Source organism: Sturnira hondurensis, unplaced genomic scaffold (genome assembly GCF_014824575.4).
Source record: "Sturnira hondurensis isolate 20B ecotype Veracruz unplaced genomic scaffold, ASM1482457v3 Scaffold0022566, whole genome shotgun sequence".
Taxonomy (NCBI): Eukaryota; Metazoa; Chordata; class Mammalia; order Chiroptera; family Phyllostomidae; genus Sturnira; species Sturnira hondurensis.
Window position 1 is genome coordinate 9,857,526 of NW_028095197.1, and position 18,702 is coordinate 9,876,227.

The 18,702-nt window shown below is 47.0% G+C and overlaps 1 protein-coding gene across 1 annotated transcript in view; it reads right to left on the minus strand.

Moving 5' to 3' along the window:
* Window positions 1–2,614: 2,614 nt before the first annotated feature.
* The window catches only part of TRIM14 (tripartite motif containing 14), a 29,743-nt gene continuing 13,655 nt past the window's right edge, over window positions 2,615–18,702 (minus strand). Inside the window, exons 3-6 of the mRNA XM_037035698.1 lie at window positions 17,073–17,306; window positions 12,038–12,200; window positions 7,999–8,091; window positions 2,615–3,489 (exon numbers count right to left, since the gene is read on the minus strand). Coding sequence (XP_036891593.1) covers window positions 2,954–3,489; window positions 7,999–8,091; window positions 12,038–12,200; window positions 17,073–17,306 — 1,026 coding nt within the window. The 3' untranslated portion in view covers window positions 2,615–2,953. The remainder of the gene's footprint in view (window positions 3,490–7,998; window positions 8,092–12,037; window positions 12,201–17,072; window positions 17,307–18,702) is intronic.

An 18,702-nucleotide genomic window follows, 5' to 3' on the forward strand; every position in this document is an offset into this window, starting at 1 on the left:
GCTTCCTGAGAGGGTGCAGTTGCAGAAACGGAAGAGATGATGCAGTAGACAAGGGAGGGTCCCTGAAATCTCTCAACATCAGTAAGGGCCAAAGATGGATTCGGTGTTGGTAAAGCGTAATCCCAAATATGCCAAAGCTACATAACACTGTCATGGGTAGGAACAGTGGGAGGCACCATTTGTTTCCACATAAGCATGAACTTAGTGAATGATCTTGGGAAGTGGTGAAGTCCCCACCACTGGACATAATTCAGCCAGGGACCAGCTGACCACCGCAAGGAAACCATGGAGGGGGTGGAAGATGAGCAAGACCCTGTCCAGGCCTAGACGCTGTGTAATGAAGCAACATGAACTCCCAATGAAGACCATGGTTAAAATATTCATATTTTATATAAACATACATATTAGAAAATTGCTGTCATTTAAATACATCTGCAAGCAATTTCCTGTATCGGTTAAGACATTTCCACAGATTAAAAACTGAAACAGAGTGCTCAATACCCTTGCAGACACGGGCCGAAGAAGCTCTGGCCAAACAGTTAGGGTTGTCGGCTGCCTCAGCACTAAGAGCAGCAGGAACTCTGCTGGGGAGGCTCCCACATCCCGGCGTGACAGCTCTGGACAGTTTCTAGGGCAGGTTCATCTCCTCTGGCCCATTGAGACTCACAGCACTGGGCAATGGGGTTGTTGCACCCTGTTTTACATGTGGCGCTCCAAGAAGTCAAAAGTGACCAGCCAGAGGTCACCACTGTGGACCAAAACTGCAGTTTTCTGGCTGGTGCAGACCTTGACACAGAGTGGGCATTTGATAAAAGCCGGTTTTTACCCTTCATAGTGCAGCTCAGTCTCTGCTGCTCTCAAATCCACTGTGTGTAAGACCTCTTCTCAGAGCCCAAGGAGGATAAGCCAAAGCTAGACTCAGGACCCACAGAGTAACTAGGCAAAAAAGCAGGGCATTACAGGCCCGCCGAGAGAGGGGCTCGAGTGAGCAGGTGCTGGCCAGAGACTGACTACATTTGCCAAACCATACAGCCTGGTGGGCGTGAACACACACACCAGCTCCGCTGTTAGCTGTGTGGCTCGGGCAAGTCACTCCTTGCGTGTTTCAATTTTGCAATATGTGAAATTGGGGTGACTTTCTACCTGCTAGGGATAATGTGGGGGTCAAGTGAATTAATAGGTGTAGAGCATTAGAACAGTGTCTGACAGTGAACAAGGGCTCTTATTACTTGGCTCCTGTGGCTCTGAGTCTAGGAACAAGTCTTGATTTGCAGGGATGAACATAGTCCCAGTCAAGTGCACCCTTCCTCCCCTGCCAGGAGTGCCCTCTGCCTGCACTCGGTCCTGGGCTATCCCCACGGAACCAACTTCCCTTCTCGCAGGGTTCCTGGAGCACAGTGCTCAGACATCTACCTAAGCCGGAGTTTAAAGCGATTTGGTTCGAGGTAAAGGCACTTTTCAGGTTCCTTCTGCCTTACTGTGTGTATTACAATACCCTATCTGCAAGTGCCATTTTTTACGTCAAAAAATATTGGAAATTGGCAGTTTTTTTATGGTTCAAACCAGGGGTGTCCAATTTTTTTGGCATCTCTGGGTTCCACTGGAAGAGTTGTCTTGGGCCACACATTAAATACACAAACCCCAATGAAAACCGATGAGCAAAGGAAAGGTCCATGCATAATTTGTATGATATCCACCACCACAGGTAAGCAAAAAAGCCCTCACATAATAACTATGCAGCAGACGTTTCAATAACCTTTTAAAATCGTCCCAAGTTTGTGATCACCAGTATAGAAAATGTACATATCTAAATAATAAAACTCAAAACTAAGGAATACTTTAAGGAAGTTTATGATTCTGTGTTGAGTGGCCTTCATAGCCATCCTGGGCTGCATGTGGCCCGCGGGCCCGGGCTGGACACCCCTGGTTCAAACTAATGCACTGAGAGTCTGTTTAAACCATGAGGGAGATTCAGCTTTGCCTTCTCTTCACCCTACCACTGCCTTGTCAACCACCTAACAGGATACTTTTAATACAGTGTCACTTAAAAACTGTGCAGGGAATGTGACAAATCAGGATGCTGAACCTTTAGAAACTGGGGCATGGGCCCTGAAAAAAGGCCTTTCCCTCCTTGCTACAGAGCTGGCTGGCATCCCTGTGAGGTCCTGTTGGTTTGGCCATCTCTGACACTGTCACTTCTTTCTGGAAAATGGGACTCTATGGATTTCCCTGGCAACATTTGGATCTGAGGGATCTGAGGAGCATGGGGTGATTGGGCTGCCCAAACTCTATTCATCCATCCTCTTGCTTTGGATTCTAAGGAGGGAAAACTGCCATGGTTGCTTAGCAACTGCCACCTGCTGATTCTTCTCAACATCCCCTGAGAAACAAACACTAAAATCTCCCAGGCTAAAGACCAGGCCTGAAGGACTGGGCCAAAAGGCAAATCAGATACTTACTTGCCTGGGTGACTTGAAGCAACTCTTTCAGGTCAAGACCTTAGTCTCCCCAAATGTGCAAAGGTCAGGCTGGGTGATCTGTGAGGCTCTCCCAGCTCAGTTGCACTGTGACCGAATGATAGCCAGCTGCTGGCTGTTCACTGCCTGGGTACTATGTGCCAGGTGTTTCTGGCTTCTGTATAAGGGAAGAGGTTTGAGGCTAAGGATGATGTATTGTGTCAGGATGCTTAGGGCTCACCTGCCAGTGTGTCCTTTCAGGAACCTGGACTGAAAGCAGTGCAGCATTAAGTGCAGTGGCGGAGAGGTCTGATGAGAGAGTAGCAGCAGAGGACTTGTGTTTAAGGCATGTTTGAAACCTGCCTAAGAGAGAACTGTTAAAGCACAAGGCATGACTGGTCGGGGAGACAATAGGTGTGCTTAGAGAGAACCACCCACGATTGGGTCGGTGTGACGAGAGTCCTGGAAGCCTAGGGCAATCACTACAATCACAGCCCCTAGGGCAGCCGGGCGATGCTCAAGGTCCCTTCCCAGAGCCTCAGGGCAGGGTAGAGCGGCTCCTGGAACGAGGCGCGGAAGGTGTGGAGGTGGCGCATGCCGCCAGACACGTCGTAGAAGGCGAGGATGCCGGCTTCGTAATCTAGGAAGATGCCCAGCCGATCGGGGTCGTGGTGGGGCCGCAGACGGCTGCGATGGCTGTCGTGGAAGGCCCAATACTCCAGGTCATAGCGCTTAAGGCACCAGGACTGGCGGTTGCAGCCCAGGCGGGCCGCGGCGGAGGCCCCACGGCGCCGCAGGGAGGCGTAGGCCGCGCCCACCCACCAGCCGCAGCCCGCCTCCTGCACGTCCACTTCCCAATAGTGGCGGCCCGCTGCAAAGCAGTCGCGGCCCATCACCTGCCACAGCTCGTCAAAACGCAACGCAGACGCAGGCCCCCGACGTCGGAAGAGGGCGCTTCTCACCGACAGTAGGTCCTCTGAGAGGCGCAGGCGCACGTGCATCGTGTCCGGCTCCAGCGTGGGCGTGCGCGCAACTGCGGAGAAACGGAAATGTAGCGGTAGACCTGGTGGGCGGGGCCAGCGCTGCGTGCCGCCCCTGGCAACCGTAATTCTTTTGCGCCCATAGATTCACACATGTTTACAACAGAAAATGAGAAAACCCAGAAATCGCCCACCGAAAAATGGAAAGCTACCTTTTTAACCCTAATGGCCTCTGAGGAGGTGGCTGCGGGAACGTGAGAAGGGAGCAAATTTTACTCTATGCCCCTTGTACCATAGGAATTTTGAACTGTGGGATTTGTTGCCAATTTCTAAAAATTTAACCAAAAAATAATCCCATCACTGGTAACACAAGTATATCCTTCCTATGTTTTTGCTTTCCACTTCATAGCTTTCCTTAACATTGGTATCATACCAGTGATACATGCTCTTGACAATTTTTTAATGTATTGATGTGTTCATGTACATTTTACCACATCAAATAATATTCTTTTGTAAGAGCATTTTAATGGTGAACCTAATGTATGGATGCATTATAATAAAACCTACACCCCCCTTTAATATTTAGGCTTTCCAAAAAGCTTTTGAAAACACTATTACATCTTTGGGTATCTGATTATTTCTTTAGTATATATTCCAAAAAGAGGAGTTGCTGGGTCATTGGGGATGATTGTTTTTAAGGCCTTTGGTCAATACTGCCTATTTGTTCTCCAGAAAAGTGGTAGTGATGAAATTCCCAATAATAGTTCTCGTTGCATTACACTACATATGCTGACATAAAGTTAGAAAACAAGTATCACAGACTGTAGGGTATGTGGATTATAGGATATATAGCTTTGCTGGGTAGAGCAATGTTGGCTTTAGGACTCAGCTTTTAAGGACTTTGAGTATGTCTTGCTAATCCCTTCTAGCTTGTAAAGTTTCTTTTGAGAAATCAGCTGACAATTTTATGGGGACTCCCCTGAGGTAACCAACTTCTTTTCTCTGGATGCTTTTAAGGTCCTCTCTTCATCTTTAACGTTTGGCGTTTTAATTATGATGTGTCTTGGAGTGGGCCTCTTTGCATCTGTCTTGTTTGAGACTCTCTGTGCTTCCTGGACTTACAGGTCTATTTCCTAAATCGAATTAGAGTTTTCTTTCATTATTTTTTCAAATAGTTTCCCAATTTATTGCTCTTTATCTCTTCCTTCTGGTACACCTATGATGCAAATGTTGAGCTTATTGAAGCTGTCCCAGAGGCTGCTTATACTATTCTCATTCTGGGGGGATTCTTTTTCGTCTTGTTTTTCGTGGTGGTTTTTGCTTCCATATGTTCCTTATGGTTCTTGGCTTCATCCACTCTACTGTTGTTTCCCTGTAAATTGTTCTTTATTTCAATTAGTATGACCTTCGTTTCTGACTGGATCTTTTTTATGCTGTTGAGGTCCTCACTAAGTCCCTTGAACATCCGTATGACCAGTGTTTTGAACTCTGCATCTGATAGATTGCTTATCTCCATTTCATTCAGCTCTTTTCCTGCAGTTTTGAGCTGTTCTTTCATTTGGGCCATGTTTCTTTGTTTCCTCATTTTGGCAGCCTCCCTGTGTTTGTTTCTATGTATTAGGTAAAGCTGCTTTGACTCTCTGTCTTGGTAGTGTGGCCTAATGCAGTAGGTGTCCTGTAGGGCCCAATGGCACAGCCTCCCCTATCACCCAAGCTGGGTACTTGAGGTGTGCTCTTCAGGTGGTCTGAATATACCCTCCTCTTGTAGTTGAGCCTTGGTTGCTGTTGGCAGATCCAATGGGAGGGATTTACCCAGGCCAGTCAACTGCAAAGATTGGCTGTGACCACTTACCACCAACTTCCACCCTCCATGGAGGATCAGCTGTGTAGGGGCAAGGTGGTGGTGCTCCAATGTCATCTGTAGCTGTGTTTTCCCAGGTGGTACAGGCCAAGGTCAGTCCACACCTATGTTTTGCCCAGGGCCACGCTGCCTGAGTTATAAAGCAGTCTGAGATGGCTGCTACTTTTTCTGGGTGTGGAGATTCCCAGGGGAAACCAGGCCGGCCGGTGGCTCTTAAGTCTAGCTGTTGCTTGTTTAAGAGGATTTGGGAAGCTGTGAAGCCTGAGCTAAGATCAGCCATTCATATGGAAAAGTGGCTTGGGTAGGGCAGAGTCTCTGGGGATCTCCAGGGTGGGGCAGTCTTAGCCAGGTTGATAGAATCTCAATATGCTAGTAGCTTGCTGGCTCTGTGGTTCAGTGGGGGAAGGATTTAGAAAAGGGACAGTGGTCTCTGTTCACCTTGATGCCAGACATTTAAGTTTCTCCCAGTATGCCACTGGTGCCTTCCAAGCTTCTACCCAGTGCGGAGCTCAGAGGGAGTGAGTCTGAGTAGGCGAGTCTGTATATGGGTTGTTTAGAAGGAACTGCTTGGGTCTCCAGCAGTTTCTTCCACTGAGTCAATCCCTGCTGGTTTTTACAGCCAGAAATTGTGGGACTTATCTTCCTGGCACTGGAACCCTGGGCTGGGGCACCTGGTATGGGGCTGGGACTTCTCATTCCTGAGCTATTCCTCTCAAACTTTTATCTACCACATGTGAGTGTGGGACCAGCTTGTTCTACGTCCACCCCCCTCCTACCAGTCTCTATGGATGTGGTTTCTTTAATTCCGTAGTTGTCAGACTTCCATTCAACTCCATTTCTGACAGTTCTGAGTGATGGTCGTTCTATATTTTAATTGTAATTTTGAAGTGGTTGTGCAAAGAGATGAGCCATGTCTGCCTATGCTGCCGTCTGGACTGGAAGTCCTCTTTTTTACCATTTTTAACAATTTATTGAGGAATAATTACATAAACTGTGTTTAAAGATTTACTCCTGGTTTTTAGAAAAGTCTTACTGAAAATAATGTTTTTAAATTTTTATTTTCTAATAAACAATAATTGTTTATTGCCAGTATATAGTATTATAATAGATTTGTGTATACTAACTTTACTTCCAGCAGCTGTTCTAAATATACTTATCAATTCTAATTAATCTGTGGATTATTTTGGATATTCTGTAAATGAATATGTCATCTATGAATAATCTTTCTTTCCCTTTTCTAATTCTTGTAGCTTTTGTTTCTTTCTCTCACGTCAAGGCACTGACTAAAACATATAGAACAGTGTTGCATAAAAGTGAGTATAAGGCCCTGACTGATGTGGCTCAGTGGATTGATGAACCTCAGGATCACGGGTTTGATTCCCGGTCAGGGCACAGGCCTGTATTGCAGGCCAGGTCCCTGGTTAGGGGTGTGCAAGAGGCAATCAACTGGTCAGTGTTTATAGCAGTATTGTTTATAGAAAATAAAATGTAAAGCAGCCTAAATGTTCAACATTGAGATTAAATATGGCATGGTCATTTAATGGAATACTATGCATCTTTTTAAAAATAACAATAATATTTATTTTTATTGAAACAGAAAATTGTTCAAGCTAAACTGTTAAATTAAAAATCTTACTAAATAATATCTATAATATAATACTCTTTAAAAACCTGTACAAGTTTTTATTTTTTTATTTTACCATTTTTTTAAAAGAGAATTTCTTTTTTTTAATAGATTTTATTTATTTATCTTTAGAGGGGAAGGGAAGGAGAGAAGGAGAGAAATATCAATGTATGGTTGCCTCTCGTGAGTCCCCTACTGGGAACTGGCCTGCAACCCAGGCATGTGCCCTGACTGGGAATCGAACCGAGATCCTGTGGTTTGCAGGCCCGTGCTCAATCCACTGAGCTACACCAGCCAGGGCCCCTATGAGCTTTTAAAATGTCCAAAAGAATATATGCCAAAAAATTAACAGCATTTGTCTATGGGGGAAGCAGTTTTCTTTTTGCCTATATTTAATTTCTAATTTATTCCAGAAGGATCCGTTACCTGTGTAATTTTTTTCTTTTAAGATGTTATTTATTTATTTTTAGAGAGAGGAGAAGGGAGGGAGAAATAGAGGGAGAAACATGTCGATGTGTAAGAGAAACATTGATCAGCTGCTCTTCTCACACCCCCAACCAGGGCCCTGGCCCACAACCCAGGCCTGCGTCCCCGACTGGGAATTGAACTGGTGACCTTTCAGTTTGCAGGCCTCCATTCAATCTACTGATCCACACCAGCCATGACTAGTGTAATTTTTTAAGTGAACAAAGATGTTCACATTATATCTGTAAATGAAAACAGATTACAAAACAGTATTCATAGTATGTTTTTTTGAAAAAAAAACAAACATTAAATATACAGAGATATGCCAAAGAAAGCTAACAGAGCAAATAATAGTAGTGATCTACTACCACCTATCTACTAGAGTAGACATGAGCAGAATTTCCAAAGCTCTCCGGTGATTTATGAGTGATGTTTCAATTTTTGCTTTCCTTTGTTTTCAAATTTTTCTACAAAGAACATATTCCTATATTTTTAAAAACCCCTAATAATAAAGGTTAGAAAAACAATTTGGGTCTCTTAGGGGAAAAAGGCAGGCCTTCATCTCTCTGACAGCCCTCCCACCCACCCACCCTCTCCACCCTGGGGGCTTACATTTTAAGAAGAGCGCACGCTCCGGTGAGGGATGGATTTTCAACAAGGGGTCCACCTTGCTGCTAGGGAAGCTGGAGAGGTGGCTGCTGACGCCTGCAACGAATTGTGAGAAATGAGTGCCTGGCGCTCATGCAAGCGGCACAGATTATAAAACATACTAAAAAACATTATATTGGGTTGGCCAAAGAGTTCATTGAGTTTTATTGTACGATGGCTCTAGTAGTGCTTAGTTGTCTTTAACTTCATTCAAAACAATTTTGTTAGATTGTATTGTGACAGCTGTCATAACAGTGTGCATTTTACAAAGAACATCAAAATTGGTGAACTTTTGTGCAGCCATTTTCATACTGAAGATGGAAGCAGATACCCAACTGAAACGCAAAAAAAGATCAGTGCGGTGTATGGAGAAGGGGCTGTGACTAATCAAATGTGTCAAAAGTGGTTTGTGAAGTTTCTTGGCACTATCGACATTCTGGCCCAGTAATTCTTTGCTGTGGGGCTGCCTATGCACTGGAAGATGTTAGCAGCACCCCTGGCCTCTACCCACTAGAAGCCAATAGCAGGAGATAGCTGACATACTCAGAATATTCTAATCATTACAGTTATTGGTGAAAATGAAAAATGTGTCTTTTATTTTATGGAAAAAAACTAAATGGACTTTCTGGCCTACCCAATAAAACGAGATTCGCATGATCTCTCTCCAAGAATCACATGCAAATTTAGGTAGAAAATGCAAATTTACAGCCTCAGGAAAGTTCCAGGACAATGCTTAGATCCGAGGAGAAATATACTTTCCGGGATCAGAAGCAAATTCAGCCATGGATGGCAGGTCAGCAAGAGTGAGCCCTGAAATGGGGAGGGGATGGCAGGCTCCAGGACCACCCGAGAGTCAGCTACATATCCAACAGTCAATGACGGGGCACCCTCATGATGGAAATCCAAGTCCCAGGGTGAAAAGGTGGAAAACAAGACTTAAAGATGAGTCCTCAGAAAGGCCACATTCAAGTCTCATTCAAGTGAAAGGGAGTTCAGGGGGAACCCACACTGTGATCCCTGTCTTCGACAGCTGTCAGCTCAGTGGGATGAGAAATTTGTGCTACCAATCAAGGCAGAGAATGCTCCGGGTCACAGAGAAGAGAGGTGAAAGGGCTCCAGGACTTGGAGCAGTCTGGGAAGTCTTCATGGAGGAGGAAGCACTTCAGTTGACAACCGGATAGAGTGGGAAGATGTGGACACCCAGGAAAAGAATGGGAGGCTAGGAGTGGCCTGTCAACAGTGAGGAGCCATGAAAGGTGACTGAGTGAGGACAGACAGGAACAGAACGTTTCCAAAGCTCTCTCTGGTGAGGAATGGACCCATAGGGTGAGAGTGGAGGCAGAGGCTTGCACAGGGGCAGCAGGGATGGAAAAGGGGCGGGGCTCAGGAAGCACTGAAGTGTCAGAAATGCCAGGGCGTGACTGTCTACTGGAGTGGGGGATGAGGAGCAGATTGGAGTCTAGCAGCAGCAGCAGGGGGCGGGGGCTGGGGGGGGGGGGTGCCGGATTCCGTTTTGGCCTGTGGGGCCTGCCATGTTTGTCTGTGTCTTTGGAACATGCAGGCAGAGGCGGAGCGGGGCACCAGAAGCGCAGTGGCGCTGTGAGGCCCCATCTCCCGGGGGCCTTCCTGGAGTTAGCACCACCTAGCATTACTTGGGAGAGTAAAAATGATGGCCTCATCTGGAGGTGGGCGACGGGGGATGGCCTGGGAGGGAACAGATTCCAGGGCGTCACAAAACACCCTGGGACCAGAGTCTGTTTGAATTCTGTCTCTATCCCTATCAGCTCTGAGCCTCAGCTTCCTCATCTGTAAATGGGGATAATGAAGGCACCTGCCACACAGGTTAGTGAGTGGTGACAAGTTGCTGGGTGCATCTGTGTAAAATGCTTAGCACAAAGACTGGCACAGAGCAAGTGTCAGCTGTCAGCAGGCACTGGACAGGCACCTCCAGCTCTTTGGGAATGGACCACTGAGAATGTAAACATGAGCCAACTGCATCGCGGGACCATCTGAGTTTCTTCTTGCTGGGGTCGGGGGAGGAGACTTCTGTGCCCACTCACTGGATACAGACAAGCACAAAGCTTCCTGGAGCTGGTTGCTAAGTTTCTGTTTCTCTTTTCTATTTAACTATTTATTGGTTGTTTTTTTAACTGAAATATGTAGACTGCTACCATTCTGGTATGCAATTTCCTTTTTAAACAATTACATCTCAAGAAGAATTTTTCATTTGGACTATGTGTTCAAATTTCCAGGGGAAGTTACGAGCAAAGAGAACACCACCCACCATTAAAATCTGCTTTGACAAAGCAGCCCGGGAAAATCCACTGTGCAGCCCTGCTGCAGGCGTGCATCACAGTGTCCCGAACTGTGTTCTCTTGTCTTCATTTGAAATGCTGTTCCCGGTTCTCTTCCACTCTCCAGGTCCTAGTGATTGATTAAGGCCCAACTCAAGTGCCAGGTCCTCCAGGAAGGCTTCCTGGTTTTCCCTGAGAATCCCTCTCTCCTCTGTCTGAGCTGGCTCAGCCGGGCTGGGTCTTCTTTGGTTACTCACCTCAGGAAGTTGGCCTGGCCTCATCTCTGCATTTCCCAGAGGTGGTCAGTGGATGCTTGTAGCGTTTCTGCCTTGCTTCCTCTCACCCCTTTCCTTCACCTTTTCTCCTGGTCTTTGGAGCTGGCACTGCCCTGACAGCCCCAAGTGACAAGGCAGCATCCAAGCTCCTCCACCCCCTCGCGCACCACTGTGCTCCCATCACCACGGCCCCCTCTCTGTGTCCAAAACTCTGCAAGTTCTTCCCTCACTTTGGGCTCTTGGTACATCCTGTTCCTTCTGCCTAGATGTTCCCTCAGATGTAAAAACAACAGTAACAGCTAACACTTACATAGCACGGTGTTTATTATGCCTGAGCATCACTCTCAGCACTTTGCTTATAAGACCTCATTTAATCCTTCCAATGACCCTATGGGGGGAGGAGCTATTATTATCATCTTTGTGATGTGGATGCGGACACAGAAGCATAGAAAGTTCAGGTGCTTTACCCAAGATGGCAGGGTCGGGAAAGGGTGACCTGGGATTGGAACCCAGGCAGTCTGGCTCCAGAGTCACACTGTGACCCTTCTGCTATCCAGCCCTTCAGCTCTGCAGAGCCCACTGAAGGCTTCCTTCAGGCCAGTGCACACGCCCCCTTCTTAGAGAGGCTTCCCCACGTGCACATATAAAATACCTCCTGCTCCTCCTGGTCACCCTGTGTCCTACCTAACCTGCTTTATTGCTCTTCAGAGCACTTATCACTGACATATATTCAGTGGCTGTCCGTCTTCCCCACAAAAGACTGGCACCACAAAGACAGGCCTGCCACGTAATAGGGGCTCCATAAATGTTCTGAATGAATCATACTAGCAGGAATGAATGAATGAATGAACAGATATTTCTGAGCACCTGCTGTGTGTGAGGCCCTGCAGGAACCTCACTGTTGGACCCCAAATGGCTCTTGTCCTCCAGATATTTATGAGAGGCAGTGAGGCATCCACGCATCCAGCTCAGGAACACCCCAGGCAGGAGACGGGACAAGCCCTGGAGAGGAAGGGAAGAGGGGTGGACGTCCAGGGAAGAGAGTGAGCCCAAGGTGACATGAAAAGGCTTCCCAGGTGAGCGTAGCTGCGCGGGCCCCACAGCGGCGGTGGGCCTTGACCAGGCAGAGGAAGAGGAGAAGGAGTTGGCCATTCCCGCTGGGACCCCAGAGTGGGCATAGTGGAGGTGTGCAGAGCCTGAGGGGCAACTGGCGACAGGAGCAGAGCGGCGTGGCTTCAAGAGGCAGAACAGGGTCTGAGGGGGGACAGGAAGTGAATGAAGAAGGGTGGGAGGGCCCAGGCCCAGGAGCCCTAGACCGTCCAACCGCGGACCTCTGTGTGGGAGAGAGTGATTCGCGGTGATGGTCCCCTCAGCTGTCTCTGGACTAAAGGACACTGAAGGAGTAAGGGGCACGAAGTTGGTCGCACGACTTACTTTCCTTCACGCGAGCCTCTAGTGGCGTCTGCATCATGCTCTGCATGGCGTCCATGAGGCCCTTGAAGAAGGTCTTGACGGGCTCGAAGGATTGGGGCACAGGGTGTCGCAGCTCCTCCAAGGTCATATGCTGCTTCATCTCCGATTCAGTGGCCGTGAACTCCTGCAAGGGCACGTGGGGGTCAGGGTGCGCCACAGCAGCACCAGGAACACACCCAGGCCATCCGTGGCAGGCCCCACCCCACCCTGCCCTGGCACGTTGGGTGAGCCCAGGGACACGCCCCCAGGAGCAGGCCCCGCCCAGCAGGGCCCTGGAAGGAAGATTTAGTGCTGGCGCTATTCCTTCCTTCTTCCCGTGCTCACTGAGGTCTTCTCTGTGCCAGGCGTTAGCACTGGTGGCAGAGGGTGGAGGCAGGCTGACTGCCCCTCCTTTAAGGTGCTCACCACCTGGAAAGGGGCCCTGAAGTTTTATGGACAATGTGACAGGTCTGCCTCCAGTCTGGGAGGACAAAAAGAGTGAGGGGTCAGGTTTCCTGGGGAAGGAGCCCCTGGAAATTCAAAACTGTCCTGTTTTCTGCCTAAATAACACCCTTTAAATACCCTTCCTGTGTTAAGTGCAGCTTTGCTAATTAGAAGCTAGAAAACGCTCTCTCTGGGCTTCCTTTGCTCCCGTGGGGCAGCCGTGTGACAAGGGAACTCCAAGCCAAGACTTGCATGTGAAAATGAGAGGTGAAGCAGTGACAACAGGTAGGGAACAGAGGTGGTAGGGGCGCCAGGGCCAGGCCCCGAGGTGTCCGCTGTGATGTCTCGCTCAGCAGGGAAGCAGTGGGGTCTACCCTGGAGCACACCTGTGCCCTGGGCGGGACTTCCCTGGTGTTGCCTGGCCTTCATCCCAATTTTCTGGACCTGCTGGAGATCCCATCAGCCGCCTAATACTGGTTCATAAACTCCTTTCTGTTTTCAGACAGTTACAGTGGATGCCCATATTTGCAGCCAAGAATGCTGTCTGCACTTTCTGAAGGGTTGTCCTGGGCAGAGTTAGAAGACAGCAGGCTGCCTTAGGCAAGCAGGCCCTGGCTAGTGGGCGAAGGGATGCTTGTGGTGGATGGGGGTGGCCCAGCACCCAGCTGCTGGGCAGAGGCAGGCCCCCCAGGCAGCATGCTGGACCCTGGGAGAGCTCTGTGAGATGGACCCCAAGTCCCGTCCTGCCTAAGAGCTGCGGTCCAGTTCATCCTCACTTTGGTGGGGAAGAAGATAATGTGTGCGGAACCAGGGCTGAAGTGGCGCTCAGAGGGCTGGAGTGGGGCTGGCCAGGGAGTCTGCGCCCTAGCAGGGAGGGCAGGGAGCAGCTCTGGGTGGCAGGAGGGTGGCCCAGAGGGCAGAGCGGAACTGGTGGGGGGGATGAAGGATGAATGCCACCATGTGCTAACCCCCAGCTCCAGCATCTAGCACAGAGCCTGACTCATAGTAGGTTCTCAATAAACATCAAGGGTGAAATAAATGAATGAATGAACAAAGCACTTCGGTTTATCACCTTTGCAGAATCAGAGAATAGCCCCCTAACCACACTCATTTCTCAAGCCAGAAACCGGAGATCATCCTGGATTCCCCCACTTTCAACCACCGGTCCTGCCACAGCTCTCAAACCTGTCTTCTCCTCTTCGTCCCCACAGCCCCTTCACTGGTCCGTCCCATGACCGTCCCTCTCCTGGACACTGTGGTCTGCTGACCTCCCTAGGCCTTGGCTGCCTAGTCCATCCTCCAGCCTTCCACCAAAGTGATCTTTCCAAAACATTAACCTGATCATGTCTTTCTTCAGTTCCTAACACTCCTTTGGCCCCATGTCTGTAAAGGACAAAGTCTAAACTCCATGGCCAGGTACACAAGGCACTTCATCAACTATCCCAGGCCCTTTGATCCAGCTCCAGCTCCCAACTCCCCTGGCCCTGTACCCCTGCGCCCCAGCTCCATCCAGGCTGAACCCAGTGGTTCTCCAGCCTGCCAAGCCCTCTCACGCACATGGTTCTCTTCTGCTTGGAATGTCCTGTCTGCTCTGTCCCTCTGTATATACCCTGCTTCAATATTACCTCCTCCTAGAAGTCTTCCCTGATCCCCTAAATAGAGCTGGACATTTCTTGGACACACTTTTGTTAGCTCACTTGGGCTGTGTTGTAAACACCAGTTTCTGAGCATGTCTTCCCACCCATGAGCTACTAATGTTGAACTGAGGCCTGGTGCAGAACAGGTTGCTCAATGAATATTTGATGGATAAATGAATGAACAAATGAGATGATGAATGATGAAAATCATAGCTTTGGCACCAGAGAATAAAGAAAAATAAATACCAAGCCTTGAAACTGTATCTGTGATGGAAGAATAACAGTCTTCTCCATGGAGCATCTCTTTGAAGTAGCTATCCTTAAAGGGTATGCATATTTTAAAAGAAACAAACATCAAAAAAAGGGCACCCTTGTGCACTGTTGGTGGGAATGCAGACTGGTGCAGCCACTGTTCTGGAAAACAGTATGGAGTTTCCTCAAAAAACTAAACATGGGCCCTGGCTGGTGTAGCTCAGTGGATTGAACGCGGGCCTGCGAACCACACGATTGTGGTTCAATTCCCAGTCAGGGCACATGCCTGGGTTGCAGGCCAGTTCCAGGCAGGGGACTTGAGAGGGGCAACCATGCATTGGTGTCTCTCTCCTTCTCTCCTTCCCTTCCCCTCTAAAGATAAATAAATAAAACCTTAAAAAAAACCAACTAAACATGGAACTGCCTCTGGCCCAGTGATCCCATTTCTGGGAATACATCCTAAGAATGAGAAAGAATATATACAGTCCTATGTTCACAGCAGTGTTATTTGCAATAGCCAAGATCTGGAAATAGCCCAAGAGCCCATCAATAGATAAATGGACTAAAAAGGTGTGGTACATTTACACAATGGAATACTATGCAGCTGAAAAAAAGAAGGAACTCTTACCCTTTGTGACAGCATGGATGGACCTAGAGAATATTATGCTAAGCAAAGTAAGCCAGTCAGAGAAAGAGAAATACCATACGGTCTCACTTGTATGTGGAGTCTAATGAACAAAACAAACTGACAAACAAAATAAAACCAGAGGCATGGACACATGGAACAGATGACAGATCTTGGGGGGGGATTAGGAAGATGGCAGAAATTAGACAAAGAACATAGATGCATGTATGTGGGGGTGTGGTGGAGAAGGCTGGGGAAATGGGGAAAAGTGGGGGATCGGGGGGCATTTGTAATAGTGTCAACAATAATAAATAAATAAATAAATGAGTAATTAATTAAAAAGAAATAAACAGACAAACAAAGCTAGCCCCCTAAGCATCAAAGTATAATAACCTCTGTGCCTAAGACAGCACCTCACCCAGAATTTTTTGTTAGGTTTATTTTTTAAATTAAATTTATTGGGGTAACATTGGTTAATAAAATTACATAGGTTTCAGGTGTACCATTCTACAAGACATCATCTGTATATTGTACTGTGTGTTCACCACCCCAAGCCAAGTCTCCTTCCATCCCCACTTATCCCTGCTTTACCCTCTGCTACTTCCCCCTCATCCCCTTCCCATCTGGTAATCACCATGCCATGGTCTGTGTCTACGAGGGCTTATTTTTTGTTAGCTAACAACCAGACACAGTGAGTTGACCAAGGCCACGTAGAGGCACAAGTGTGGAAATATCCACCAGGGACTGGCCCGACTGGTTTTGTATTAACCAATTTATTAGTGTTACTTTTCAGCCAGAGCCCACGCCAGTCTGTGGTCAGACTCAGTGCCACCTTTATTTAGTTGTGCGCCGCCTTGTCCCAGAAGCTTGTAAGGTATCTTACCCAGGTTATCTAATACAGCAGGATTTTCCCTTACAGTGAGAAACGTGAATCAAAGAGGAAATGGGTTGAGAATGTAAACTGGAAGCCAGAGTGAGATGAGGCACAAAATACATGCCGCCAAGTCACAGCCCAGCTATTTGAAACATATTTGGCTTCCCAGAAGCCACAGCAAAGAAGGAAACAGAAAGAGTTGCACAAGTGGAAAGCAATCCAGTTGCACAGGTGACGCACAGCAGTGCTGACAGGCCAGAGGCGTTTCTCCCCGGGTCCCTTTAAGACAGGAACACCACCCTCGACACACGCCATCACTAAGTGTAGCAAGTGTAGCACAAACATCATATGGGCTGTTTCTTTACCCCCTATGGAGACTCCCCCTCAGGAGAAGGTAATGACCTCCAGCAGAGCCCAGTGGCCGAGCAGTACCATTTTTCTCTCCCCTTTGAGGGAACTGTGACCCAGCTCGAGGTCTGCTCAGCAGCTGGAGGGACACTGCCTTCCCAGGAGGGCCATCTCAATGAAGACTATGCAGGTAGAGGGCCCAGCAATGATGCCTTGTGGCTTTTAAGTCAGAGAAACCTGGGTTCTGATCTCAGTTCTGCCAGCTAGTTGTGGGACTTCCCATGAGTCACTTCGCCTCCCTGAGCCTCAGTTTCCCATTCATAAAGTGGGGTGACAGTATCCACTTTGCACAGTTCTAGTAAATACTAAGATACATACAGTGCTTGGAATACAGAGACCCTCAAAAGTGGTGGCTGTGTTATTTCATTAGCCCAAGATGTATGTTATCTTCCTGGTTATGTATATTTTCTTTATGTTTTTTAAAAAATTATCGACTTTTTAGAGAGAGAAAGGGACAAAGAGAGATAGAGCTAAGAAAGAAACATCGATTTGTTGTTCCACTTATTCATGCATTCATTGGTTGCTTCTGGCATGTGCCTGACCCGAGATCGAACCCACAACCTTGGTGTATCAGGATGATGCTCTAACCAACTGAGCTACTGTGCCAGGGAGTTTTCTAAGTCTGTTTTCTGATGACTTGTGTAGGGGCAAGAAAGTCTACTTGCTAGCAAGGCAGTTTTCTGTGTATTTACTCATTGTGTAAATACTGTGTTCGATGCCACAGTAACCAAGAAGGGACGTGGGTGGGGGGTGGCAGGTAGCAGGTGGCAGCCTTACCTGTAGCAGCTGTACAGGACTGGTCTCCTGGCTGATGCTCCAGACCCTGTGGGAGAGACTGTTCAAGACATCGATTCGGTCCTCACAAGACTTGATTTGCTCCCTGTACGCCTGGAGGGCCAGTTGGGTATTTTTATCAATGAATTTCTTCGCCAGCACTTCCTCTTCTTCAAGTAGTAATCTGAGTTCGGTGAATTTCCCCGTCAGCCAGGTTTTACTGGACTCGGCATGAGCCTAAAAAGCAAACCAGTTGTGGATCAGAAGAGTGCCAACTGGGAAATCCAGAACATGAAATGCAACATGAAAAATACTACTAGGACATCTAAAAGCAAGGTGGCCGGTCAAGGACAAGATCAACTTATTAAAACTCAGGCTTTTCTCAGTACCAGCCATAACCCTTGGCACAAGTATGGAGAAATAAAGGTCCTTTTTAGAATAGTGGACAAAATAGCAAAATATGTAAAAATAAAACCACATAAAATCTGTAAAGATGTAGATAAAGAAAAGCATAAAACTGTCCTAAAAGACAAAAAAATCTGAATGTGTGGAAGAAAAAAACCATATTCCTGGTTATGGAAGATTCATTACTATAAAGATGCTATTTGTCTCCTACTAAAAGCTGGACACAATCCAAATAAAAGTCTTAACATGTAGGTTAAACAAATATTACATTACTGTGGGGGAGAATAAGCACAAAAAAGCCAAAAACTGCTTTAAAAAGATCAATAAAGGGCGAGCTGCCTCATTAGATCAAACAAACTGTAACAGGACAGCATTTAAAACCATGTGGCTTCAGCACAGACAAAAAGCCAAGAACGCAGAATAAAGAGTTTAGAGAAGAATATACCTATGTGTATGATAATGGTGGGAATTCAAATTATTAGGAGGAATGGATGAACTATTCAATAAATGGTATTGGAACAATATACAACTAACCATGTATTTGATGAAAATTTTTTTTTAAGATTTTATTTATTTATTTTTAGAGGGGAAGGGAAGGAGAGAGGGAGAGAAATGTCAATGTGTGGTTGTCTCTGCCGGGGACACACAATGTATCGTGTGTCCTCTGCCGGGAACTGGCCCACAACCCAGGCATGTGCCCTGACTGGGAATTGAACTATGATCCTCTGGTTTGCAGGCCCGCGTTCAATCCACTGAGCTATACCAGCCAGGACTTGATGAAAATTTTATGTTAGATCCTTACACCACGTAAAAAAATAAAGTCAGGCAGAACCCTACCTATGAAGTAGTCTTGCCAGTGAATGTGAACTTGAATCTGATCAAGCCTCTAGATCTAAATAAAAGATTCAGTATAGAGGACAGAGGAACGTGTGAACAATCAAATTAAGAAATACATCAAGCAAGGGTATTTTGACACTTTACTTCACTCCTAATTCAAACAAATAAAATGTGACATTTACAACAACCAGAAACGTGACCCCTGATTGGATATTTGATCATATTAGGGAACTATTGCTAATCTTCTTAGGTGTGATGATGATAATGAGTCCTTATCTTAAGGAGATAATATGCTGAAACTTTTACAGAGATGAAATGTGTCTGGAATTTGTCTCTAAATATGTGTGTGTGATTGAGGTTTTACACAATCAAGTAAGCAAACAAAAATAAA